Raw genomic sequence first — 27,616 nt, forward strand, 5'->3', positions numbered from 1 at the left:
AACAATTTGTCTCGCAAAAAACTTAAGTCATAACTCGGTAGATATATAACATATCTGCGTCAAACTTCCCGTGCTTGTTGAGAGTCATACCCTGAAGGGTCTTGTAGGGGTCATTTGCATCAACTCTACAGTGCCAACTAGTAGCGACAGGAAGGAGTTTTAAAAAAAGGCTTTTCGTATTGGGGGTTTTCAACGTAGAGCAATGAAATTTGGGGAGTCCATACCTTATGCAAAACTGCTCCAAAAAGTCTCTTGCAACCTTTTTCCAAATCCAACAGAAAATTGGGTATTTTGGATCGAATGTGAAATTATTATCCATTTGTAGTACAGTTTACATTTGGAGGCTTGAACATGCACGAAAACTCACCAAATTTTGCACATACATGCGGCTATGCGTGAATTTTGATAATCTTGCGACGTTACAAAAAAATGTAACAAAATGGCTCAGTGGCGCCCACTTGAATTTTTCACAAAGGCGTTTCGTATTAGGTTTTTTTAACGTACAGCAATGAAATTTGGGGAGTCGATACCTTATGCAAAACTGCTCCAAAAAGTCTCTTGAACCCATATTCCAAACCCAAGAGGAAATTGGGTATTTTGGATCGAATGTGATCAATTAACAGGGTGCACATTTGAGACCTTGTCACAGAGGGAGTTAGTTGGATCATCTTCAAAATTGGTGAGACTATTCAGAAGACATAGGAGATCTAAAATTTTCAAAATGGTGCGTTTTCATTCATGGGTCTGACCTGGGCGTCGTGCCAAAGTCGGCCATTTTTTCGGCAAAATGAAATTCAGTAAATGACTAATGGCTCCTTGACACAACGTTCAATCTTTTTCATATCTGGCATGTATGTGCGGGATCCCACCCTTAACACGAATGCATTGAAATATTACCCATTAGGCCCAGCGCCCCCTAGTGGGAACAGGAAATGCCCTTTTTAACGAAACAGGCTCCTCCTCCGAGGAAAAAAAATCTATTCACCCCAAACCTGCATCAGGGGAGCCTTAAGACATGTGTTCAGGTGCCTGATGAAAAATACTGAGGTTTGGTTGAAGCAGAAGAGTCCAACAGGAGAAGTGAAAATGAAGCCATTTCGTCTCACCACAACAGTCATAACTTGGAAGATCTACAACATATCTGCGCCAAACATCTCGTGCTTGTTGAGTTATACTCTGAAGGGTCCTTTAGGGGTCATTTGCATCAACCCTACAGCGCCAACTAGTGGCAATAGAAAGTCACTCGTTTTTCCAATATATGTCCAGTTCTTTTCAGGTTGGTCATTGTAGTTTCAAGACCTTTTGTAATACTTATTTTATGGCCCATGTCCACACGTCTCTGTCTGTTGCCGTGACGACCCTTGGTTCGCCATTAAAAGGAAATATTCTTTTTCAGAGACTCAGGCAGCTTTTGAGCCACAGAATTTGGCACACTTGGTCGAATTGGCCCAGTTAGAAGACTCATTTTGGTGTTGAATAAGGGCTTGGCTGCACAGCTCAGTCATGCTTCCTTTTTTGTAATACTCTCTCCAATAGGGGTTTTTATCTCTTAGGTGTGATTAGGTATTCACTCGCATATTTTAAACTTAAATTACGTCACAATGAAAAAAATAGTGTCTGTAAATATCAGATATCTACCTCATAACTATCGTTTCATTGTTTTTTGTCTGTCACATTTTCAATATTTTAGATGATAAATAATTTATCAAAACAAAGAAAAACTGGAAAATGTTTATAAGGGGAAATATTTGAAAATCTCAACTACTCTTTAATGTCTGCAATTTCTGCATCGCTACCATTGTTATATTACCGCGTTTTACCCATAAAATCCCCTAAAGGTCTATCTGTGGCTTTTCACAGCTGTGTCTTGACACTCAGTGATACATGCTACACAGAGTTTTGATCAAAATAAGGTAAGTATGCGATACTATCTCGTTAAAATCTCTATCTCGTTGTCTTTACTTATGCTCTCTCATGCTCTCACCTCGAGTTCGGGTTTAGGGGTTTAATTTTTTTTCTTTTTTTTTTTTTATTAAATGCCGTGCTGCTCAAATTTTTTTTTTTTACCCAAGAGTTTTCCAATGATGTGTCACACATGCATATAGGACAGTTTTGAAATTTGGCAAAATTGGGGGTCTCAGAGCGGGACTTCAGGCCACCTGAGTGTTTTCCGCCATACGTATACATATAAGAGTTTTTTTTTTATTTTATTTTGTTTTTAATTATAATTTGGGGAAAAACATGTCATATGTGTCTCTTCCCAATGTTGTTTAATCTGAATAAATACATTGAACACTTTTTTTTAAATGTAAATAGGCTCTGCCCATTTTCGATTAGCCCTAACCCTAACCCAAAAAACGAGGGGTCACTGTGCTGTCCATTTTACTAACAGACTCAAGGTCCAAATGACAACAGAATACAATAAAAAGATGGAGATAAAAAACAAAATAACAATAATAAAAAGTGAACTACAGAAGTACAGCCCTTGGTCGCCTACTGACCCACTTTTAAGAGGCACCTATACTAGTGCTTCCAGAACCGAGACAAGCAGCGTGTAGAACTGTGCAAAATATTAGTCAGGCCCAGGACAATCACATTTTTAAAACCATTCAAACGACTAATAAAATTGTACACGAGCATCTTTAGAGCAGACTAGAGTATTTACCCGAGCAGCGACAAATATTTCTGACTTTACTACTGGTCATAATATTATGACAAAGTTGGGGGAAAAAAAAAAAATCGAGCCCTTGATTTTGTACTTTTCACCACTTATAAATAAATTAAGACCCTCAAGAGACGTAATATCGACACGAAAGACATCATATAAAGTTTATAAATTAATTTGCATTTGATTAAAGAAAATAAGCATATAAAGTCCCGCAGCAAACCACAACTTGGTAACTGGAGATGTAGTTCTAAAAGTCTGCTCCAATCTCAGGAGGAATGTTCGTCCCCTAAACTTTACGGATCATTTTCTAATGCATAATGCTGTAAGGCTGCTGCATAGGACTACAGTCAGGAGACTTTCCAGTCATGACCTTAAAGTTCTTTTTGTGTCGCTTTGGCTGTATGTTAAACAGAGAACCAGCATGTTTCCAATTCCATGTTTGTAAATGGGGAAAGATTTACCTCAGGTAACAGTCAGCAGTTCTCTGCCTTGAAACAACAGGAAGAATCGATGCAAGGAGTTCAATTGTCATCAGAAATTCCCAAGCCATCTCTGAATCTTGCAGGTGTTCACGTGCAAACTTTAGAGGGGAGGGGACGGTGTTGCTGTGGTGCTGCAGGATTTACAATGACTTCTCCTGGCGACTGCTCTATTGAAACAATTAAACTCTACCCGTGTAGTTTTGGCTAAGACCTCACTTTATTCATGATCATCTTCAAACCCCTCTTGACAAGATCTTGCAATTAGCGTCAGAACATCATATGGTTACCGGTACATTTTGTGTTCCTGTTTCTAGGACATTTACATAGATACATAATCAATGGAAATTACTCAGTGGAAGATAACCAGTTTTTTGAAAGGATCAAATATTTTCCTCAAATGTAATTTAACTTAAAGTATATCTTTTATATAAAGTCTTAGTTGTTTAAGTTTTTGAGGATATCTCTTGAAATAAAAATCTGAGACTTCAGGCAGGCAAATATAGATCACAATTATGATTGCCATTTCACATGGAATGATTATGATGGAAGAGCAATTTTAGACTTACTAACAGCATGTCTTTGAAATACCGAAAGACATGATGGGAAAGACTGAAGCTCCTTTACCCGAAAGCGGCGCACTTCCCTGACCTATAATCACAGTTCATGTATGCTGTATATTTAGCATTTTTCCCCGCATTGTCCTTCTGGTTGGTCACTTCTAGCCAAACCAAGCCGAGGACATGAAAACACGAAGGACAATGAAAAGTTAACCAAACATGGATCCGTAGAGCAAACATACAAATAAGCAATAAACCAAAATCATCTAATGAATATCACTTTTTCGACACAACTCCCAAACAACTACATTTTCTCTGTACACCATAAAATATAACCATAGCCTTATCTACATCAAAAGCATCAAACAGCACTGCAGAGGAAGTACAGTAAATGCTTGCTTACCCTCTGTGGATGCAGTCAAGGAGTGATGACAGGACCGTGCGTGTTCTTCAGCTTCAAGTATTCACAAGTGACTGTAAGGAGTAGTTGAGGAGAAAGAAGTCCCATTTTTTAGTGACAGTCCTCCCTCTGGTTGGCATATGGAATGGTAGGAGTGTCAGGGCAGGCCTTTGCAAATTGTGGCAGGCTTCACCACAAAATGTAGCCAGAGTCCTGCGCTGACGTCCACTAGACATGTGCATGAACCACAGCATAGACATGGCTTCATGTTTGTGTTTTATACAGCAGTTAGTGGTAATTTTGTATCAAACATAATATGAAAAGCCTCATTATTTTATGACTGCATGAAAAATATTGTACAGAAGGATATCAGCTGCTAAGCTAAAGGTATGAAAAGACGTTAATACAATTCCTAGCTGAACATACTAATCCAACATCGCAATCCTATTTTAGGACCAAATAGGTTTTCATTCTGTGTAAACTGGAACTGTGTAAACAGTGTGCTTTAACTGAAACCACGCAGATGTTTCAATAAATTACAGGGTCTGCAATGAATGTTAAATCACATATGCGCATTGAAAAGCTTTTTCGCCCACTTAGTTTATTCTTGTAAGTTAATGCAACTCATCATGTAAATCAGACATGTGCAAAAAATGCGGCCCGGGGGCCAAATGCGGCCCCTGGTCAAATTTCATCTGGCCCCCAGCCTCTGTCATAAAATCAATAACGTCTGGCCCGCACACAGACTTAATAAATTGGTCAGCAGTACTGCTACCAGTTTATGAAGTAGCTTACACACTAAATTCTCATTTACCCACTAAAAGGCAGCAGCACTCCAAGCAACATTTCCCCGTGTGACCCTTTACTCCCAATTTTCTAAAAATGCGACAATAAACAAACAAACAAACAAAAAAAAAGTTGACTGAGACAGCTGACGCTTCAAGAATAGGTGGAAATTGGACTATTTCTTCACTAAAATATGCAACAACTGTGTCTGCCTCATTGCAAAGAGACAGTTGCTGTTTTAAAGAGTTCAATGTGAGGCAATATTGCCAAACAAGACACCCTGACATGTATGACAAAATTACAGGGAAGATATGTAGCGAGAAATTGAAGCAACTTGAAGCTAGTTTGATTTCACAGCAGTAGTATTTCGCAAGCGCCAGAGAGTCGAAAGAGAACTCCACAGAGGCTAGTTGCAAGATTGTTGAAATTATTAATATAAAAAAAAAATAATAATGCAAATGTGACACACAGAATGGCTTGCTAAAATTTGCTTAAATATATTGTTCTACGTAAAGGACGTCAGCCAAGGTTGGCCCCCCCACACATTTTTACCACACCAAAGCTGGCCCCCTTTGCAAAAAGTTTGGACACCCCTGATGTAAAGTATAGAAGAGCAATTTATGCAGACTATAGGATTTCACTTTTCAGAACTTCTGATTTTATCGAGAAAATTAAATCAATCTAATGCAGTCAGAAACTAATGCTATCAGATTTAGGCTGGGTACTGTATGGAGTTCATGTCATCCTTGCGTGGGTTGCAGCCTCCTATTTTAAATGGCACAAACTCAAAAGGTATTGTACATGCATGGAGGAAATTTTGGGAACAATACATCTGGTCACTTTAGAGTTGCCCAACCTCAGGGACATCCTTGAGAAATAAAACCTCTGATTATAAGGCAAGGCAAGGCAAGGCAAATTTATTTATATAGCACAATTCAACACGAGGCAATTCAAAGCGCTTTACATCACATGAAGATCATAAAAATTACATTTAAATCAATACAACGTAAAAACCAAGACAAAAGATCGCACTTAATCAGAGAATAAAAATAAATAAATACAAATAAAACAAAAACTACTACTCCTAATAATAATTGAAATCAGCAATGGAGATAAGCACAAGAGGAATAGAAAGCAGGTAGATTGAAATATATAGACAGTTATGGATATGCAGTGCTAAACAAAAGCGTTTTTAGCCCTGATTTAAAAGAGCTAACAGTTTGAGCATACTTCAGAGGTTCGGGTAACTTGTTCCAGAGGTGAGGAGCATAATAACTAAATGCTGCCTCACCCTGCTTGGTTCTTGTTCTTGGAACATGCAGAAGATCGGTTCCAGACAACCTTAGGGGTCTGGATGTCTCATAGGAATCTAACAAGTCAAGCATGTATTTTGGTCCAAGGCCATTAAGTGTTTTGTAGACGAGCAGTAGTATTTTATAGTCTATCCTTTGACTCACTGGAAGCCAGTGTAGCGATTTCAAAACCGGTGTAATGTGGTCCAGCTTCCTTGTATTTGTGAGGACTCTGGCTGCAGCATTCTGTACTAGCTGCAGCTTCCTGACTGATTTTTTATCACGACCTGTAAATATATCGTTGCAATAGTCCAATCTGCTGAAAATGAATGCATGCATAAGTTTTTCCATGTCTTGTTGTGTCAGAAGCCCCTTAATTCTGGTTATATTTTTTAGGTGGTAATAAGCGGATTTAGTGACGGACTTTAGATAGCTATCAAATTTTAGGTCTGAGTCAATAATTACGCCCAGGTTTCTGACTTGATTTGTAGCTGTACGTGACATTGTGCGAAGTGGGCTGGTAAAGGTAACGCAGTTCAATTGCCTGTCACCAACCCAATATATTAATAATGTGTCGTAAACTAAGTCATAGACCTATATGCAGAGGTGTGTACAGGTCCCGCTGCTGAAGTGCATGTCCAGACATGTCTGAAGTTTGCCACTGACCATCTGGATGATCCAGAGGAGCAATGGGCGAAGGTCATGTGGTCGGATGAGACCAAAATTGAACTTTTTGGTCTAAACTCTGCTCATCGTGTTTGGAGGAAAAAGAAGGATGAGTACAACCCCAAGAACACCATCCCAACCGTGAAATAATGGAGGAGGAAACATTTTTTGGGGCTGCTTCTCTGCCAAGGGTACAGGACGACTGCACCGTATTGAGGAGGATGGATGGGGCTATGTATCGCCAGATCTTGGCTGACAACCTCCTTCCTTCAGTGAGAGCCCTGAAGATGGGTCGTGGCTGGGTCTTCCAGCATGACAACGACCCAAAGCACACAGCCAAGGCAACTAAAGAGTGGCTCTGTAAGAAGCATCTTAAGGTCCTGGAGTGGCCTAGCCAGTCACCAGATCTGAACCCGATAGAAAATCTATGGAGGGAGCTGAAAGTCCGTGTTGCCCGGCAGCAGCTCCGAAACTTGAAGGCTCTGGAGAAGATCTGCATGGAGGAGTGGGCCAAAATCCCTGCTGCAGTGTGTGCAAACCTTGTCAAGGACTACAGGAAACGTTTGGTATCTGTAATAGCAAACAAAGGTTTCTGTAGCAAATATTAACTTCGATTTTTGTGATGTATCAAATACTTATTTCATGCAATTAAATGCAAATTTATTATTTAAAAATCATACAACTTGATTTTCTGGGTTTTTTGTATTAGATTCTGTCCCTCACAGTTGAAGAGAACTTATGCTACAAATTACAGACCTCAACATGCTTTGCAAGTGGGAAAACCAGCAAAATCGGCAGTGTATCAAATACTTGTTCTCCCCACTGTACATTTACTTGACTAACTTTTTGAGAAAAATGTACTTCTAAGAGTAGTTTTAACAAGCCATACATTTTACTTGAGTAGATTTTTTGAAAAAAAAAAAAAAATAACGCTACTCTTACTCCACTACTTTGCAAGCAATGCTAAGAGTTGCTCCACCAATTTCACCAATGAAACGTCGTAACAATAATCACATGAACTCCATAATACCAATATGACGCAAGCTTGACATTCTAATATCACACCAGCCTGTTCAATCATGTGGCGTCTTTAAAGCACCGTAAAAAATGAAGATTTGACATAGAGCGCTATCCTCAACACGACTCAAAAGAGCGTATTTTAACCACCGATTGACCACGGAAAACCGGAGATATGATCTTTTAATTTCATAATAGTAACTATGAAGGAACTATTCACTGTTGAAATTAGCAACCATTCTCTCCACTAGAGGGCACTCATGCTCTTTAGACGATTTATGTTTAATTTCTGTCATTTTTTTTTCTCTCGTCGGCACCCCCCGCCCTTTTGGCTTAAGGTGCTTATGTAATTGGTTATTGTAAAGTATCATTGGAACAATAGTTCATATGGATAACTTTGTGCTGAGACAAAAAAAAAAAAAAATTTGTCAGCAGTTATTCACAATGTTACTCATTAATTGAGTATTCTTTTCACCAAATACTTTATTACTTGTACTCGAGTACATTTTTTGGAAGATTACTTTTACTTGAGTAATATTAAATTGAAGTAACGCTACTCTTTCTCAGAGGTGGGTAGGAACGTGTTACACGTACTCCGCTACACTTGAGTAGTTTTTGAGAAAAATGTACATCTAAGTAGTTTTTACTTTTTCTTGAGTAGATTTGTGAAGAAAAAAACACTACTCTTACTCCGCTATTGTGGGCTACACAAGAGTCATTGCATTTTTCCTCTTTATTCTACTTACTGTATTAGATTTATTTTTTCGCTAGCCACGCTATTGCCAAGACTAGCACTACTAATTTCACCAATGAGACGTCGCAACAATAATCAAATGACTCCATTGCACCAATCAGACGCAAGCTGGCCGTTCTATGACCACGCAAGCCTGTTAAATCACGCGTCTTTAAAGCACCATATAACAAATGAAGTATTTGACATAGAGCGCCGACTCAACATGAATCGAAATCGTGGCTATAACTCTCCCAGTTTTTATTTGGCACCGATTGACCACGGAAAACAGCAGATATGATCCTTTTAATGTCATAATAGTAACTATGAAGGAACTACAGTATTCACTACTCAAACTAGGAACTACTTCTTCTACTAGAGAGCAGGGCATTCATGCTATTTGGACGAATAATGTTTTATTTGTGTTTTTTCTGTCTTTAACGATTTTTTTTTTTCATTTCTTATGCTTAATGTGGTTATGTTGTTGTTAGGGGTGTGACCAAAAAAAAAATCAAAATGTTGATATGCCGTGATAGTTATCAATATGCTCCTGCCAAGAATCAAGATATCGTTTTAAAAAGGTGTCAATGTCTAAAAAAAAAGAAAAAGGAACAAACAAGTTGCTACCAAAATCTTCCACCATAATAGTGTCTCGGTTCACACTGAGGCTGCATTGATGGTGTTCGACGCCCAATCCATTTAGACTAGGAATGTTCGTTCATTCGAAACCAGAGCATTCACAGTCACTCTGTCTGATTTTCAGGGCACTGACAGGTCACTTGCGGTTAATTTTAGGGCATTTACAGGTCATTTCCTGTTGAGTTTGAGTCACTGCCTATTCATTTGGGTGATTCCATGGTCACTCCTTGTTCTGTAACTCAAAATAAACAGGAAGTGACCCATAAAGTACCCCAAAATCAACAGGAAGTAACTGAAAATCAACAGGTAAATTACCTTAAATGGCCCAGAATTACCTCATTGCCTGGCATTGGCTGCCACTGACAGCCATAGACGTTCAATCCATTTGCAGTGGGAGGGTGGCAGCGAATGAACATTCGTTCATATAACGAGAGTTCATTTAGATATGTTTGTGCTGAGAGGAAAAAAAAAAAGTATCAAACAAAAATAAGCAGTTATTCTAAATGTTCCTCATTACTTGAGTATTCTTTACACTGGATACTTTTTTAATTGTACTTGAGTACATTTTGTGGTGACTACTTTCACTTTTACTTGAGTAATATTTTGAAGTAACGCTACTCTTGCGTGAGTAAAATTGTTGGCTACTCTACCCACCTCTGCTCTTACTTGAGTACAATTGTTGGCTACTCTTCCCACCTCTGCCAAAAAGTCACTTGGAAGAAAAAAATTATCTAGATGTGCTGGGAGGCATTTGTTTTTGTTTGTATAGAGATAGATTAATGAGGTTATTGAGCTACTGCTGCCATCTCGTGGATGAGTAGAAGACAGAGGGAAATGAATCCTGATAGGAATATTATGATTTTTGGAACACAGCTGCAATCCTGACAAGTTAAATTTTGCATTACACAACTTTCAAAAAAATTATTGGTACTCCGCCTTAAAAGGAAAAACAACAACAAAGTCAGTGCATTGAGGTTGATTTTTGCTTGATGACCATCTATAATGCACTAAGGCATGTGTGTGTTTGTTTTTGTTTTTTTTTAAATCTAAAAAGTGGACCATTCAAATTTTGAATGCCTCTACTTACCATCAGTGACATCAGGAATTAGATGATTTTGTAACTTAAACTGACGTACTGCAAACTAGCCAGAGGGTGGCAGCAATGCGCTGACTATTCATGGTTACTCTACCGGAAATAATTGAGTAGAAGAAGGAAATAGTAGCCCACTATGGAGCCGCCCCGTCTAATGGCGAGCTAACAGCAGCAACACTAAGCGACTTATACTCACTCAGGATGTGTTATAACGCCTAAACGCGTCAATAATGTAGATGTACAACTCCGCCAGTCTAACTTCGGGCTCGTTCTCACAGTGCTGATAATGCCGAAGATGAAACTACGGATGAATGTGAGCGAGGAAGGTGGCGACGAAACGACAGAAGAAGATGTATTGGATCCGTCGGAGCGCCAACATATGCCCAGGGTGGTCTCTCCCACTTCGATGTCCAACAGGCTGGAGCATTCGCCCAGAGCTCATGTATATCCAGCTCAGCTGGACAAGGAGACAGTTTTTGAGTGGTTTGGCCTACATCTAAACCCTGCCAAGCGAATCGAGTTCATGTGCGGGCTGATGCATATGTGCCAACCCCTGGAGCTTCGCTTTTTGGGATCTTACTTGGAGGATCTCGCCAGGAAAGATTATCATGTTTTACGGGACTTTGAGTTTCGTGCAAATAATCCACACGAGTTGGGGGTTTTAACGGACTTAATCGACCCGGTGGTGAGGTCCAAACTACTGGTATGTCTATCCCTCCTCGGATCTGACAGCAGGGAGTGCGCTGGGATACTCTTTCGCATACTGAGCCATGTAGATTCGTCCCTGTTCTACAAAAAATACGACTACTCCCTTCCTTTATTCAGGGACCCCCACCACCACTCGTTCCATACGGATGGAAATGCTTGCAAACAAACATGCGGGGTCTCTAGCAACGAGATCCCCGCAGGACCTTTGGACCAGTTAGCGCTGCTTTTCAGTATGGCCTCTTTACACCCAGCTTTTCATTTTCACCAGCGGGAGTCTCTTCGGACACATCTTGATAAAATTGAGCTCGCAATAGAAGAGGAAAGACGTCATTTTCATCGAATTGCACAAACAACTGTAAGTCAACTGGTGACGATTCAACGACGGGTGGTGCTAAGCTATTTCTTGTTTACTACTTTCATTTCATAGCGGTTGGTTAGTTTCGAGTTACAGAAATTGGTTTTCTTCTATTTTACTGACCATATCATAAAAAGCAGGTTGTGTTGTTTTAACAGTTTTTTTTTTTTTTTCGTCTTTCGAATGATAGCTGGTGCTAATTGACACATTCGCTAAAAGCTAACCTCTTTCTAGCAAGCAGGCTAAAGTTTTACAACAGCGGAGGTGGGGTCATGTTACACATATGTAAGGCTTACTACGTTTCGGGTAAATGATAAATGGCCTTTCCTATATAGTCATTTCGATCATGATGCTACTGAAATAGCTTGTACAGGTTGTCTGTTATCATACTGATGGTGCAGCATCAGTAGCAACTGAAGGTTCAGTGTCTTGCTCAAGGACACTTGGACATGCTGACAAGTGGTCTTCAAGAACTACTCTCGCTCAAATTCAACATCCCTTATGTAGAAGATCTTCAAAATTGAGTGTTAGCAAGAAGATAATGCACTTGCTGACCTTGTATAATATTGCCACATAGCTTTCACTTCCAGAAAAGTGAAACTGTGAGATACTTAAATTGGTTTGGCTGCCAGGTATTACCTATGAGATACTTAAATTGGTTTGGCTGCCAGGTATTACCTAATAACCTGCAAGGCATCCAGACTAGAACTTGTATGTAATTATGTTATGAAAAGAGGCAAAACAATGAGTCACTGTCAACAACTATTAATCGTTGTGGTAATACAGTACTTTGTTTCGCCATTCTATAATAAATATTTTCGCAGGGAAAAAAAGACCACACCTATCTTTATTGAAAAATGTACAATGTACTGTCTATACTTGGGTCTTTTTTTTGGTAGTAGCCTTTTTTATTTATTTATTTATTTATTTATGTAGTTTAGCTCAATGCGGGGCCGGCAAAATGTCATGTGATGTGATAGTCGAATGAATAAAATGGCGCATGAGCTTACCACAATGTACTGTACATCTATGAAAAGTCTTCTTTAACCCATTTAAGGTCATCATCATCATCAATGTGAATGAAGGGGGCCATGTGTGCTAAAGATGCTCTGCTCTTAATGAAATACATGTGCCATTTTTAGAGTGCTGTGCTGTGTCAGGACAAATGTGGTTTACTGTGAACAGAGAGGGAGGGTGGTAATAAGCTTAGAAACAAGGGCTGAGACTGGACCTAAAAGGTTTTACAGCCCCTTTATAAGGAACCACTATAGAATTCTTGAAAAGAATACTTCATAATGAGGGTGAATGCCATGTTGGTAAAAAGTTTTATACATTATTATCATTAGCAGGACATTCTATTTTTTCCCCATTTGTTTATAAATGAAACACATTTTCAATGTGCCTACTATGTCTTTTTAACCACAGGAGCTGCCTGGCCAGAAGGTTGAATATCCACCATCTTCATCTCTAGGTTTAGGGGAATCTGCAGACCCTCATCTACCTTGTCAGAGTCGCCGCTCCAAACGCAATGTGTTACAAAGAGAAGGTGAATATAAACGTAGCGAGGCACAATACCACTGTGCATAAAGTTTTTTTGTTGTTTTAACCAAGTTGTGTGTTTGTTGTCTTGATATGGCGACTAAATCAAATTTAAGTATAATTCTAGTAGTGCATTACTTTTTTTTCCCTTTCCTCCTCCCAGCGGTGCATATAGAGACAATAGTGCTCAAGTGTATCTCTCTAACCAGGATAGACAAGGAATACAACTTTGAGGTGAGGAACATTACCACATCCTTGCATATAACACTTGTAATTTACCGGTGATGAATTTAAACAGGTCTTCTGGTTAGGGCTGGGCGATATGGCCTTAAACATGTATCACGATAAATTGAGCAAATTTATCTCGATAACGATAAATGACGATAAAGTCGCCCAAGCGGACTGTTATATAATTTGAAAATCTGAATCAATGCATGAAATACAGATTAACTATTTCTTGTTGATTTATTTACCAGCATTCAATTTGATATACTGTATTTAACAATTGTACATGCAGTCTAAACATTAAATTTATAAAAATTAGGGCTGTCAAAATTATCGCGTTAACTGGCGTTAATTAATTTTTTTAATTAATCACGTTAAAATATTTGACGCAATTAACGCACTTGCCCAGCTCAGACATATTTAAATGTCACTAGAGTGAAAGGCCCACCTGTTAATTGTGTTTTGCGGAGTTTTGCTGCCCTCTGCTGGCGTTTGGGTGCGACTGATTTTATAGTGTAAGTAATTATTGCCATCAACAATGGCGGGCTACTAGTTTATTTTTTGATTGAAAATTTAACAAATTTTATTAAAACGAAAACATTAAGAGGGGTTTTAATATAAAATTTCTATAACTGATTTAGAACTGATTTATTGTTATAATAAACAAATACAGTCCTTATGTACCGCATGTTGAAAATATATATCCATCTTGCGTCTTATCTTTCCATTCCAACAATAATTTAGAGAAAAATATGGCATATTATATAGATGGTTTGAATTGCGATTAATTACGATTAATTAATTTTTAAGCTGTAATTAACTCGATTAAAAATTTTAATCGTTTGACAGCCCTAATAAAAATGTATTGTAAGCAATAAGAATTCAAGTATGAACATTTATAACAGCGTGTATGACTTGAACAATGTACACTGTCAAAATCAATATGCCTGTGCAAACATGTAATTGTAACACAAATGACTTGCAGCTTGAACAGTACACTTCAAAAAGACAACTTATTGTTAATGGCTGCTGTGATATAATTATTAAATACAAGTGTTTACTTGATGGTTTAAGGGTTTTTTTCCCCCCCAGTGCATTTTTTCATAAATGCACGCACAATAAAAATAGCTGGGGCCATTTCTCGGTCATTATAAGTTTCGCCGTTGGATTGTACTTTATGCAGAATTCTTTACCATCACAAAAGCTATCAGAGGAATCACACACACAGAGAGATACAAAATAACGCCACATAGTAATTGCTAGATGCAGTCCGTGCCCAATCCACTCATTAAGTTCAGCCGTTTCGACAAGGTTAGAGCCTCTATCCGACTCCATAACGTTCATTTGTAGCGTTAGCCGCTAGCTAGCGTTAGCCTGGCTACCAGTAGAAAGCACTGAAAGCACCATGTCCGGAAATCGTGAGAACAAAGGAGGACAGCGGGTGAAAGCCCGTCTGGATGCCACCAAGAGTCTACTAAATGTCGGTTGAAAGTTTGGTGAACCTCCCTTAAGCCACACTCCATCACGTTTTGCTTGTAGCGTTAGCTGCTAGCGTTAGCTTACCGGGCTTTTGTTTGATTGGCTTCCTGATGATCACGTGACTCCCTACGTAAGCACATTCACTGCTTTCTTAAAGGGGAATGAACATAGACGAACAACACAGAATCAAAGCGGGATGAAAAGACTATTTTCTTGTTTTATTAATTTACCGAATTTACCGACATGGTCAAAATTACGTCGGTCATCGTTAAGAATTTCGGTGACGGTAAATTTTCGGTTTACCGCCCTGCTCTACTTCTGGTCAACAAGTTTCAAATCTGGATTGAAACTAAAAGACTATTAAATTATTGTCAGTAGGAGTGGGAACCTATTGTTACCTCATGATACGATACGATTTGCGATACAAAGCTCATGATAACGATGATCTGACGATATGGCGATACAACGATTATCGATACATTGGTCAGGAAATTCTATAAACAACTAATAAACAGAAAAACAAGCTTCTGCTGCGAATTGGAATGAGTTTATCACTAGTAGACGTCCAATCCATTTTAACTGTGAGGGTGGCAGCGAATGAACATTCGTTCATTCGCTGCCATCCCTCCCACTTCAAACGGATTGAACGTCTATGGCCGTCATTGGCAGCCAATGCCAGGCAATGAGGTAATTTTGGGCCATTTAAGGTCATTTTCCTGTTCATTTTCAGTTACATCCTGTTGATTTTGGGGTATTTTATGGGTCACTTCCTGTTTATTATTGAGTTACAGAACAGGATGTGACCTGGGAATCACCCAAATGATTAGGCAGTGACTCAAACTTAACAGGAAATGACCTGTAAATGAACACCAAGTGACCTGTAAATGCCCCGAAAATCAGACAGAATGACTGCGAATGCTCTGGTTTCGAATGAACAAATGTTCCCAGTCTTAATGGATTGGGCGTCGAGGACTGTCAATGGCAGCCTTACAGTTACCTGAGACACCATCATGGTGGAAGATCTTGGAAGCAACTAGTTGGTTGCTTTTTTTTTTTTTTTTTTTTTTAAACATTGACACCTTTTTAAAACGATATCTCGATTCTTGGCAGGAGCAGATCGATAACCTTTTGGGATACAAAGTATCACGATATATCACCATTTCGATATTTTGTCACACCCCTAATTGTCAGTTTTGTCATATACAGTGGTACCTCTACATACAGAATTTCCATGTTAGGCCACATTTCAACGGGAAATTAAATACGAAATTTCGGTATACAAAAGGCAAAAATACCGTATGGACTCCTACCCGCAGCTCCTAGATTTTACTGAATGTAACATAATTATAGCTGCTGTGCCAGTCGCTATTGCCTCGCATCTTCCTGGCATCCAATTGGCTAAGAGGGACCTCTACTGTATGTGTATGTGTGTATCCCAGCGTCCTCTATATTCGCCTGTTCCGACAGCTTTACGTGAGTGTATTAACTTTCACTATGGATCCCAAGAAAGTGATGGCCCTTATTGATCATGCAAATGACCATCATTTTCATTCTTTACTCATTGTTTTATACATTATGCATAACTCATGTTTATTGTGCATTGATCTAATTGTAACATGTATTTGTTACACGTTTAATGTTTTATAAAAGATTTGTCTGAATTTTGGGGGGATTGGAACAGATTAGGCCATTTACATGGAAAACGCGTCTCGACTTATGGAATTTTCAGTTTCGAAACTACCGTATTGGCCCGAATATAAGACGACCCTGATTATAAGACGACCCCCTCTTTTTCAAGACTCAAGTTTGGAAAAAAAAGACTTTTTGAACACCAAATTAATTTTTATACAGAAAATAACTACAGTACATCCGAAACAAATGATTATAACAATATATTTGAGAGAAAAAGCATGTTATTGTGCATCATTCAAATCTTAATATCTGAACATTTGAATATGTAAACTAAAATGCAATCACATTCGTAAATGAATGGCTTCTGGTTTTTGAAACGTAAATAAACCAATCTATTGTGATAAAACAAAATTGCAATAACTGCATTAACCATCAAAGTGAAGTCTAGGCATGTGCCGGTATGAGATTTTGACGGTACGATAACCTTGGGCAAAAATACCACGGTTTCACGGTGTCACGGTATTGCAATTATAGCTCCACAATGTGATGTATAGGTTAAAACAAAATAAAAAAGTTCAGGATTTTTTTTTTTTTTCCCAGAACATATTTGCCAATTGGAACATGAAAATAATGTTAAAATTAATAAACAAAAAAAATAACATTTTAAATAAAATCAAAATGAATAGAACTACCGACTACCGACAGGCACAGCTGAGGTTGCTCAAGATTAGAGCAAGAACAAAAATAATTGCTATAGGGCGAGATCATCGGTCTCAATCAGCGATCTTTGACGCTATTCTTTTTCCCTTCATTCAAGTTTGTTCCTCAGTGGCCGTGAGATATATAACCTCGACCAAGTTGCTCTCCCAGCTAAGACTAGGCTGACATTAGTCTTTGTAAGTTTTTAGTTTGTATTTTGAATTTGAAAGGAAAATGTGTGCTTTATTTTTGGCGAACTTTCATGGTGTTCATGAATATGACTTCCTCACATTTTGATGTGTTTGTGCTAGTGAAGCTATTCACACGTGTAAAAATACTATTGAACAATGTTTTAAATGTATTCATTTTGTATATTTCTGCTACCATGATTTGAGATGTCCATAAATTCAAGAAAAGTACGCCTTGTGTTTGGAGTGTTTCTTTTTTGGTTCGCTGGCTCTCTGGCAGAATAGAGTCACTGACAAACATAGCAACAACCGGAGAAGGGAGGGGTCAGCGCTGCCGCTTCAAGACACTTCTGGCTGCACTTTTGGGACATGTAAAATAGCGAATACCGTACTACGTTATCACGGAAAATTTTAATGGTTTTGAAACCGTGATGTTTTCATACCACGGTAAACCTTGAAACCGGCACATGCCTAGTGAAGTCTAACTAACTGTAGTCTTGAAACAAATCTGAGTAAGGAAAAAAAATTGCAATAAAATAATGCAAACTAGTTAGACGAGAGTAGCTGAGATCTGTCATGACAGAACATCGCTTCAATGCTATCTGGCGCCATCTAGCGTCGTGAATGGGGAGAGTAGCTGAGATCCGTCATGACAGAACATCGCTTCAATGATATCTGGCGCCATCTAGCGTCGTGAATGGGTATAATGTCTAGACTGCGAATATAAGACGACGCCCTCTTTTTCAGTCTTATTTCAATGCAAAAAACACCGTCTTATATTCGGGCCAATACGGTACTTCCAGAACCAATTAATTTTGTAAGTAGGGATAGCACTGTATATTTTATGAATAAGTGAAATTATAATTAAAGGTACTACTGTACTCATATCTGCTGTTCATGGTACAAAGTACATATCTCTACATATTTCTTTACTTACATCATTACTTACTTGCTCACACTCACGAATGAAGGTGTCTCGCCCTCCCTCACTTTTAAACTTCTGCCACCTCCACTCCGTTTTAGGTGAAGTGGTCAGACTCCTCTTCTAGTAATGTGACCAAAACCCATCTAGAACTGGAAAATTTTCTTTTTAAGGTAAGATAATTTTATTGAATTGTACTCGACACTACCTTTACTTATCAGTGGTAAAACTTTGCAATTACCATTCTTCTCTCTGCAGCTTCCTAAAGATCAGTGCACTGAATCATTTGCGAAGAGCCTCCTGAGACTTTTGAGCCAGGGTGGCCACTATGACAGCAGAGAGGGCGAGAAAAGCCTCAGGTAAATTTCATTGTCGTAAGACCAACACTCTGCCATGCTGACGTGTGCATGCAGGCATACACAACATGAAAGCTGAACAATTTCATTTTAAAGTGAAGCGCCAGAAGCAGTGATTATTTTACTCTTCTTTTGCTGGCTTGAGTTTATGAGCAAATAACCAGTGTCGATGCTAAGAGTTGTTAAGAGTTACAGAAAATACATTTTACCATTTTAATTAAAGCTTGTCTCCAACTTACAAGATATATTAGCGCAGGTAACAACTATTTTTATTTACCTCTGCACTGACCACGTCCTGTACCCAGTCAAGTATTAGTTGCTACGTAGACGTTTTGTCTTGACGTGCACCCAATGCAAATGAACACGCATAAACAGCGAGTCCCTTTCTTCAGATCCAAAAGATTGCTTATTTGCAGGCAGCCATGACTAACCTTAACTTATAACACTTGTTGTGTGAGTGTCCACTTACTCACATAGAGGGTAGAGCCAGGATCTGTCAGACGCGCTGCATCCACGATGACCTGCGCGAGGCTGGGACAGTCATCCAATGGCATTCATTTGGCTATTTTGTGCCTCAATGTGATCGCATGTATGCTAAACGTTGTTTGATCACATGACTACTGAAGTTTAAATTTGACACTTTCCCATCCGCTCGAGCTCAATGGATAACACGTTTGTCTACTATATATTTCGCAAAAGTGTGCACCGTGATCATGTAGAACTTAAACACATACAAAACTGAGTGAATCAAACAAACGTATCAAATATGAGCATACGAATTCGAGCGAATCAAACACAATCGGATGAAATACTAGCTGTCAACAGAAAATTGGCACCCTCTCTTCCTACTGCAATCAAAACCTTCCCAGTTAGTCACAGGTGATATTAATTAGGTGACAGAGTGACAGTGACACACCCACTCCACGCACACATACTCATTAACCCTTTGCCATCAAAAGTAGTGCTCAAATTCCTGCCTCTAACAACAATTATCTATAAAATCACAAAAGACCTCCAAATCATATTCTCCACAGCACAATCAGCACGGGCACAGTCAAACTGTTTTTGCCATCTAACTCACAGCACCTGCGTCTATATTTGCTGTCATCATACAGCCTTAGGGGCTGACTCCAGGTCAGCGGAAACATCCAACTTACAGCCCCTAGTGGCAAGCAGAAAATTTACGACAAGTAAAACATGAGGTACGTGGCTCATACCACCTCTTTCTCCAGGGAAAAGTTCCTTGCTGCTCCTCCAGTTTTCAGACAGACCAGGAAAGTATGCAGCTTCTTCAATTGTGACTCCAGTTACTCTACAAAACCATCAAGTTGCCGTTGTAAGTAGCCAAATCTAATCAAATGTCAATTAATCAACTCACTAAAAGAAAAGAACCCTGAAACATTTTTTGTTTGACTTCAAGCATCCGAATAATTTTATGCACAAATACAACTCATAATATTTCCTGATAGTCAAATGAAAGGCTGATGTTTCAATTATCACAAAACAAAAAGAAATTCAATAAAGTAATTCACAACTCAGTTGACTTATGTTTTAAATGAAATTACCGTAAATGGCACTAATATAACGCCTATTATTTTTTAGCAATGTTCTTATATACCTGAATATTGACATCATGTCACATGATGTTTTTTAAAGTTAAGAATTGTATAGTTGTAGACTGCAATACTGCATTTTTTGTGTTGTTTCTCCAACTAGGTAACTGTCAGCTAGGGAAAAACTTACAAGGCGAGTGCTCTGATGCTTCTAGTCAGGACGAAGGTGAGCGCTTATTAAAGTAATGTGGTTATGTTGTCATGAAAATCAATAAAATGGGGAGAGTCATCCCTCAATAACACATTTGTAGTTTAATTTTCTTGAGATGAACATAGTATTTGATATTCTATTTTTACAGACATAGAATCTTACAGCCAGGGGCACAAAAAAAAGCACGGGGTGAAGAGTGCAAGTCAAAGGTAAATCGAAGGTTTTGAAGTTGAAAATAGTCGAATCAATTACTATCAGAAGACTTCTCTTCAGTCTGTCGAGTGCCAAAGCCCCGCAGGGAGAGAGTCGAAGGGGGCCTCATGTCTCTGAACTCGGTGGTCCAGTAGAAAGGAGGAAGAGAGGCTTCAACCTGAGAAACGTGGCAGAGCCTGAACAGGTGAACAAACGTTGCCATGAATTCTTGTCACAATCAGACGCAGTTAGTTGCTTTAAAACTTGATCAGTTAAATTTGTTTAACTGTTGCCTTCAGGACACAGAGAAGAGAAGCCACCCAGGAGCCAAAACCAAGGGCAGAGTCCTGCCAGCAGACAGGTAGGTTAATACTCATCTTTGAATATCCAATGTATTTTTATGTCCTTTGTAGTGCTGCAATTATTAATTGATTAACTTGAATAATTTGATTAGAAAAAAAGCTTTGAATCAAATTTTGCTGCTTCGAGGGGCATTGTAACAGTTTTGAAAGTTTGCATTTAGTTTTATTGATTTGGGTGGATAGTATGCCTTCTAGTGGCAACAGTGAATATGACATAACTCATTTAACATGGCTGACTCTAGTTTCTCCCTGTTAAGACCAACATGAATGTTTTTTTTAGATGCATTCGTAATTTAGTTTATAGGTATATTTAGCTGTTTTTTGTGGAAACGTGTTTGAACGATTTGTTAGGCGTATTATTATTATTATTAGCATTTTGTAGCATTTAAACTAGTGGACTTTTGTGATGCAAGTTAGCCAATTGTTCTTTTGTTGTACTTAGATCCTCATTTATTTAATTTTTAATACTGTTTCAGGCTAAGCTCAGGTATTTTATTTTTAGATGAAAGTGCAATTCTGCAAAGTTTGAAGAAACACTCGGAAATTTTGTGTTCGCATTTAATGCTCTTTTGAAAGTGCAATCTTAGCAAGCTATTGTTTTAAGTCTCCTAAATTTATTCTACAATGCATTAAATTTTCCGAATCATATTACTCGTTTATTCGAAGTAACTAGTTAATAAACCGACTACTAAGATAATCGATAACTGCAGCCCTAGTCTTGTTTTCAACAGAAAGTGAACACAACAGTAATATTGAATTGACAGCTATGATCATTATGACCTTTTTGTCTCAGAGTTTGACAGAACATTCCAAAGCTTATCACGATTTATAATGCAGTCAGTCTTTTTGACCTATTGTCTGTTATCTTTGTTTCTAGAGAGACCGAGAAGGGATCTTCACATGTGACCAATGGTAATATGATACCAGCTCATTTGCCTCAGAAGAAAGGTAGGCTTTAACATTCTGATTGATGTCGAACATGTACTATATTTGATGAATACTCTCTCGACAATATATGAAATACAGGTTTGGTAGCTGCTACATGTTCTGGTCCAGACACTTTAGGTGAAACGTCATCAGAGAGTTACAGTTCTCCATCAAGTCCTCAACATAGAGGAGCAGAGAGTCTGGATAGTGAGGATGATCATAATAAAGGTAAAAAAAAGAATGATGAAAGTCTTTTGGGGGAAAAACGTCAAACACTTTTTTTTCCTGGCCTAAAGGAATTAACTATCCTTGTAACTTGTTCTCCTTGGTTGCTTCTCTGATAGATACTGACAGCCACTCGGATGACTTCTGCAAAGTACCAGGACCTGGCATGTGTTTCGCCCATCAAACTGATGCAAATGTCGTGGAAAACCCCATGTCTATCCACTCTTTGTCCCCCAACAACCACACAGCTCAGATAGACTTTAACAGCCCAGAGAACAGCATACCATTCTCTCCTCTCTTTCCTCTTTCCTTCATGCATCCTCTGCCTGACGTGCTCCCTAATGGCGCGTGTGAGCCTCCACTTGCTGTGCCTCCGCCTGCCAACCAAAGCATTCTCCCGGACGGAAAGCCACCTTCTGGTCCGCTGATGATGCCCATGCCTCCGGGGGTTCCAGTTATGCCAACACCTGTGGAAGCTGAAAAAAGGGACATTATGCCAACTTTTGGTATTTCTTCTTTGGGCTTCCAGCCTGGTGCGCAGCCTCAGATCCAGAGGTTTAAAACAGCTTTGCCCCATAGCCAAAGTGCTCATGATGGCTTATCAGAGAGCACTTCAACTCCTCTGACAAGGTCACTGCCACTTGGAGAAGCTTCACATGGCAAGCATCCTGGTCTGAACTTACCGTCTGCTTTGCCGTCGCCCTTCGCACCTGCAGCTCCTGGACACGGGCAAACAGGCGTAGCACCGGCTGCACCCACGCACAGTCCATGCCCCGCTCCCAGTCCCAGCCCAGCACTTGCTCACAGCACAGCACTTAGTGACTGTCTATCTTACAGCAACGCCGGTGCTTCCTGTGGAAGTGGCTGCGACAATCCTATCGCTCTTCAACAAACCCCGCCGCAACAAGTGCCCTCCCAGCAGTCCCCAGCAGCACCACAACAGCAGCAGCAGCACCTGCTCGGCTGCGGGACTTGCGGCTGCCACAACAACTGCGGAGGTCGAGGAGGCGGCGGGAACGGCACGAGTGGCTGCCAAGCGCCGCTCTTCTTCCCCAACCACCAAATGGCGGCGGCCGTGCGGCAAGTCTTCAGCGTCCCGCCTCCTCTCTTCCATCTCACGAGCCTGTGGATCAACAGCTACCTCACCCAGGGCCAGCCGCCCCACCAGGCCAACGGGGCCGCCGCCCTGCCCGCCTTCTACCCCACCGCTCCGCATCCCGGGCACCCTTCGGCCTACGGCCCCCTCCACTCGCATTCTCAAAGTCACACCGACGTGCCATCGCACATGCTGAGCACGCAGGTGGTAGCGGCGGCGGCGAGCTACAACTTCCAGCAGCATATGACGCCGGCCGCGTCCTTCCAACGCATTTACCAGCAGGTCTATCCCAATCCACTTCAAGCCGCTACCCTGGGGGGCGGTGGAGTCAATAAGAAAAACGGAAGCGTGTCCTGCTCCAACTGCGGCGTGAGCGGGCACTACGCTCAGGAGTGCAATCAGCCCTCCATAGACTCCACACAGCAAGGTATAGTATGCAGTAGGGCCGCAGCTATCGATTATTTTAGTAGTCGATTAATTGGTGAACTAGTTAGTTCGAATAATCGAGTAATCGGATAAGGATCATGAAAAATTATAATACCTGAGCTAAGCCTCGAAAGGTATAAAAAAAAAAAAATTGGATATATGTTAGGTGTGGGAACCTCTTGGTACCTCACGATACGATTTGCGATACAAAGCTCACGATAACGATGATCTAACAATATGACGATACAACGATTATCGATACATTGGTCAGGAAATCATTGGAGGATATTCTACAAACAACTATTAAACAGAAAAACAATCTTCTGTTGTGAATCGGAATGAGTTTATCGCTAGTAGACGTCCAATCCATTTGAACTGGGAGAGTGGCAGCGAATACACTTCATACGGATTGAACATCTATGGCTCTCAGTGGCAGCCAATGCCAGGCAGTGAGGTAATTTTGGGCCTTTAAGTTAATTTTCAGTTACTTCCTGTTGATTTTGTGGTATTTTTTGGGTCCCTTCCTGTTTATTTTGAGTTACAGAACAGGAAGCGACCTGGGAATCACCCAAATGAATAGGTGGTAACTCAAACTTAACAGGAAGTGACCTGTAAATACCCTAAAATGAAAAGCAAGTGACCTCTAAATGCCCTGAAAATCGGACAGAATGACTGTGTGCGAATGCTCTGGTTTTGAATGAACGTTCCTTCCCAGTCTAAATGGATTGGGCGTCCAGCACTGTCAATGCAGCCTTAACCCTGAGTTATGCTCCTGCGTTGCAGCGACAGCAAAGCGACTACAGCGTCAAACAGCATTCGATAGTTCTGCGGCAAAGGAACGCGTTGCTCTGTAATTCACCGCCAAGCCACTAGAGGGGTGTGGCGTTGTGTTTATAGTTTTGGAGGACACAATGCCAACGGAGAAAAAAATAAATGCAAGGTGGAACGCTTGAATGTGGATCTTCACTAATTGTTTGCCATTTCGCAATCTATATAATGTCTTGACGAGACATCGTAGAGGTTGTCGTACTTGCGGACCTCTTTAATATACTCTCGTTGGCTTGGTCCATTTTTTCGTGTAGCACAACAATGTTTGAAAATGGCGGTGATTTTACGCTGAACCGGAAACAACAGTCTGAGCGGACCAATCACAGTCCACTTGCGTCACATTGACGCGACGCGAAGTCAGAAAATTGAGGAGATGGACGTCAGGCTACAGCGAAGTTTCGTAAATCGGGTCTGCCTTGGCGGCGTACGTCTGCCGCAGAAGCATAACTCAGCCTTTAGAGTTAACTGAGATACAATTATGGTGAAAGATTTTGGTAGCAACTTGTTGGTTCATTTTTTTTTTTTTTTTTTTTAAGACATTGACACTTTTTTAAAACGATATCTCGATTCTTGGCAGGAGCATATCGATAACGTTTTGGGATACAAAGTATCACGATATATCACTATTTTGATATTTTGTCACTCTCCTATTCTATGTACAACAAAAGAACAATTAGCTTACTTAGCAAAAGTCCGCTATCTATAAAATGCTCACGTTTTTTTTTTTTTTTTACAATGATCTTAACAAATGGTTCAGACACATATTTCCACAAAAAACGGCTAAATATACTGATAAACTAAATTACGAATGCATTAAAAAAACATTAGCTCCAATAAAAACTTATGTTGGTCTTAACAGGGAGCAGCTGGATTCAGCCATGTGAAATGAGGCAGACCAGAGGGCAGTGTATCCACCCAAATCAACAAAACTAAATGCAAACACTTTCAAAATAAACCATTACAACCCCACTTTAATTTAACGAATAGTCGAAGCAGCAAAATTTAATTCGAATCTTTTTTTTCTCATTGAATACTGGAGTTAATCGATTAATCGTTGCAGCCCTAATGTGCAGGATCCATAATTTGAATAACATCATGAACTTCTTCACTATTTACTAAAACCTGTTTGTTTTCTTGCTGTAGGTGGCTTCCGGTTAAAGTACACAGCTTCACATGTTGCCGAGGCACTCGACGGCGCTGACTAACATAAAATTAAGGACTCGTTTCCACGGCAACGGCAAGCCGCCCTTCCTCCCGATGCTTCCGTTCAGAGAACGTGTGACCTGCTAAGGGCTCAGCCGTCAAAGCCGAGGAAAAAGTATTTGTGCCTAAACTTTGTTCACAGGAAACGATTTCAAATGTCTCGTGCACACGTTGTCCTCCCCTTTCAGTTGAGTTTGGATATTTTTGCACTGAGGGTTGGAAAATATTTAACTTATTGTTATTATTGTTCTTAGGGCGCTTTTAGAGACAGTTTTAAAAGTAAAAACTGAGCGACAAGACAAAATACGTATGCTTCTGAAATAAAAAGTGGTATTTATGCTTTGTCAACATTACTGTTCATAGGAGGGTTTTATTTATCCCACTGATTTTTTTCTGATAAAAACATTAATCACATTAGAATTGTTAAGTAAATAACTGTTTTGATCTCACTGTTAAGTTTTTTGAATGTACACCTCATTTAAAAGGTCTGGAGCTTATTTTGCCACTCAATGACAGTTGTTTGATGGGTATGTGAAGGTAGTTGCTGCTTTGAACTTTTATTTTGACTGCATTTTCAAATGCTTCGTTCCTTAATATGCACTACAACACAGGAGGGGATACATATTTCAAGCCCAAGTTCTACTTTGTGTTCACATTGGTTGTCTTTGTTGTATTGTTATTTTGCCACATGCTATTTGAACGCCAACATTTCAATTAAGACGTGGCAACGGATAATAAAGATGAGGTTGCTAATTGCCTTGTTGTTCAACGATCATAGGAAGTAGTTTCTGAAAAGCACAGTGGCTCAAACTATCAAAAAAAGAATGGATTCACTCATTGAATCCATTTATTTACCTACAAAATCCTAATTTGGCACAAATAACCGATGTACAGCGAATGTCAATGTTATCGCTTAAAATTATAAATCATTCTGAACAAATGTTGAATTATCAGTCATGATTAAACACTTGATTGTAATTACGTATATTTAAAATTTCATTGGTTAATCAAGTGAAAAATTGTTCAAGTTAACATCTGTTTTCAACAGGAACATTGATGGAACACAGTTACCGGTTTTAGGTCCGACCACTATACGTTTTGTCCTCATTTGTAAGACAACTCAATACACTAGAATGACAAAAGTAACAAAAAAACACTTTCATACCATTTTTGTGTCCATCAAGGATTTTGAATAAACGTTCTACGGTTTGGTTCGGTTCAGCTTGGAAGTCATTATCATATGTTTTGTCTCAACTTCTTTGTGTTCATGAAAGCTGCCTGCTGTTGCAATGAAGAACTATGCATGTACATTTCTTTCACATTATGTTGTAAATGTTCAATAAGAGTCAGGATAAATATTCTGCACTCACTTGTGTCCCACACCGCTTCCAAGAAATGACTTCCTTTCCAACTTGATCGACGGAATCACAAGCATTGCTGATGTCCACAAGTTAGACTTGTAAAGAGGGAAGCGCTGTGTAAATATACTTTGCAGAGGGGAAACTTGAGTGTTGTGTTGACCTCAGTGTTGTGAAGAAAAAAAAAAAAAAAAAAAAGTACTGTTCATTTGCTAGAGGTCGCTCTTGTTTTCAGCTCAGTTGAAATGTTTACTGTACTCTTTGATACTGGAAGGCCAGATATATTTCTAGAGCAGAATTTGGATTTTATGCAATTCGTTTTCATTTCAAATAAAGCAATAAATGGACAAAAAAAAGTCTTACGTGAATGATTTTTTGTTTTTGCTTGAATGTTTTGACTGCTTCTACTGATGAATTGTAAGTCCTCGTTTTATCAATATTCCAGCTAAAGCAAATGAACAAAAGTGCATGTGTAATTTAATGAGAAAAATGTTCACAACCACATATCACAGTAAATAATTACCATTTGCAATGCACACATTCGCTCATAAATGTGTCAGCGTTACATCAACTATTACACTAAACAAATATGATCTAATGGAGAGTGGTATAGTCAGCCCACTTTCTAAAAATATCTAGTATATTTAGCTCCTGATGTTCTGCAGTGAGTCTATGAGGCACTTGTTGTAATCTGCAACTTGTTCGTAGACGTTCTTGGAAACGGAGGCGAAGTCGCTTTCCTGAGATTTTGAGGCGATGACTGACATTATCGTTAAAGAAAACGCTACACAAAATTTACATT

At 39.4% G+C, this 27,616-nt stretch overlaps 3 protein-coding genes across 3 annotated transcripts in view; 1 reads left to right on the top strand and 2 right to left on the bottom strand.

The window, feature by feature from the left end:
• si:dkey-225n22.4 (collagen alpha-1(XXI) chain) overlaps positions 1–4,194 on the bottom strand; it is a 92,226-nt gene extending 88,032 nt beyond the window's left edge. Inside the window, exon 1 of the mRNA XM_057824177.1 lies at positions 4,111–4,194. The gene's annotated coding sequence lies outside the window, so the exon portion shown is untranslated. The remainder of the gene's footprint in view (positions 1–4,110) is intronic.
• Positions 4,195–10,449: 6,255 nt separating this feature from the next.
• On the top strand, positions 10,450–27,382 carry zcchc2 (zinc finger, CCHC domain containing 2). The gene is made up of 14 exons (XM_057824170.1): positions 10,450–11,393; positions 12,819–12,939; positions 13,096–13,166; positions 18,179–18,250; positions 18,336–18,436; positions 19,666–19,769; positions 20,150–20,212; positions 20,346–20,406; positions 20,471–20,594; positions 20,689–20,750; positions 21,629–21,699; positions 21,778–21,906; positions 22,023–23,426; positions 25,397–27,382. The coding sequence occupies exons 1-14, from the start codon at positions 10,617–10,619 to the stop codon at positions 25,456–25,458; spliced, it is 3,222 nt and encodes a 1,073-aa protein (XP_057680153.1). The 5' UTR covers positions 10,450–10,616; the 3' UTR covers positions 25,459–27,382.
• Positions 25,145–27,616, bottom strand: part of ift74 (intraflagellar transport 74) — a 53,666-nt gene continuing 51,194 nt past the window's right edge. The window contains exon 20 of the mRNA XM_057824171.1: positions 25,145–27,574. Within this exon, the coding sequence (XP_057680154.1) occupies positions 27,459–27,574 (116 nt within the window). The 3' untranslated portion in view covers positions 25,145–27,458. The remainder of the gene's footprint in view (positions 27,575–27,616) is intronic.

This window comes from Corythoichthys intestinalis, chromosome 20 (genome assembly GCF_030265065.1).
Source record: "Corythoichthys intestinalis isolate RoL2023-P3 chromosome 20, ASM3026506v1, whole genome shotgun sequence".
Lineage (NCBI taxonomy): Eukaryota > Metazoa > Chordata > Actinopteri > Syngnathiformes > Syngnathidae > Corythoichthys > Corythoichthys intestinalis.

Excerpts from the sequence above, each read along its gene's own strand:
- zcchc2 (XM_057824170.1), top strand. The coding sequence starts at position 10,617 with ATGCCGAAGATGAAACTACGGATGAATGTGAGCGAGGAAGGTGGCGAC. Across the intron at positions 20,751-21,628 it reads AGAGTCCTGCCAGCAGACAG|AGAGACCGAGAAGGGATCTT; the intron begins GTAGGTTAATAC and ends CTTTGTTTCTAG. Across the intron at positions 23,427-25,396 it reads CATAGACTCCACACAGCAAG|GTGGCTTCCGGTTAAAGTAC; the intron begins GTATAGTATGCA and ends TTCTTGCTGTAG.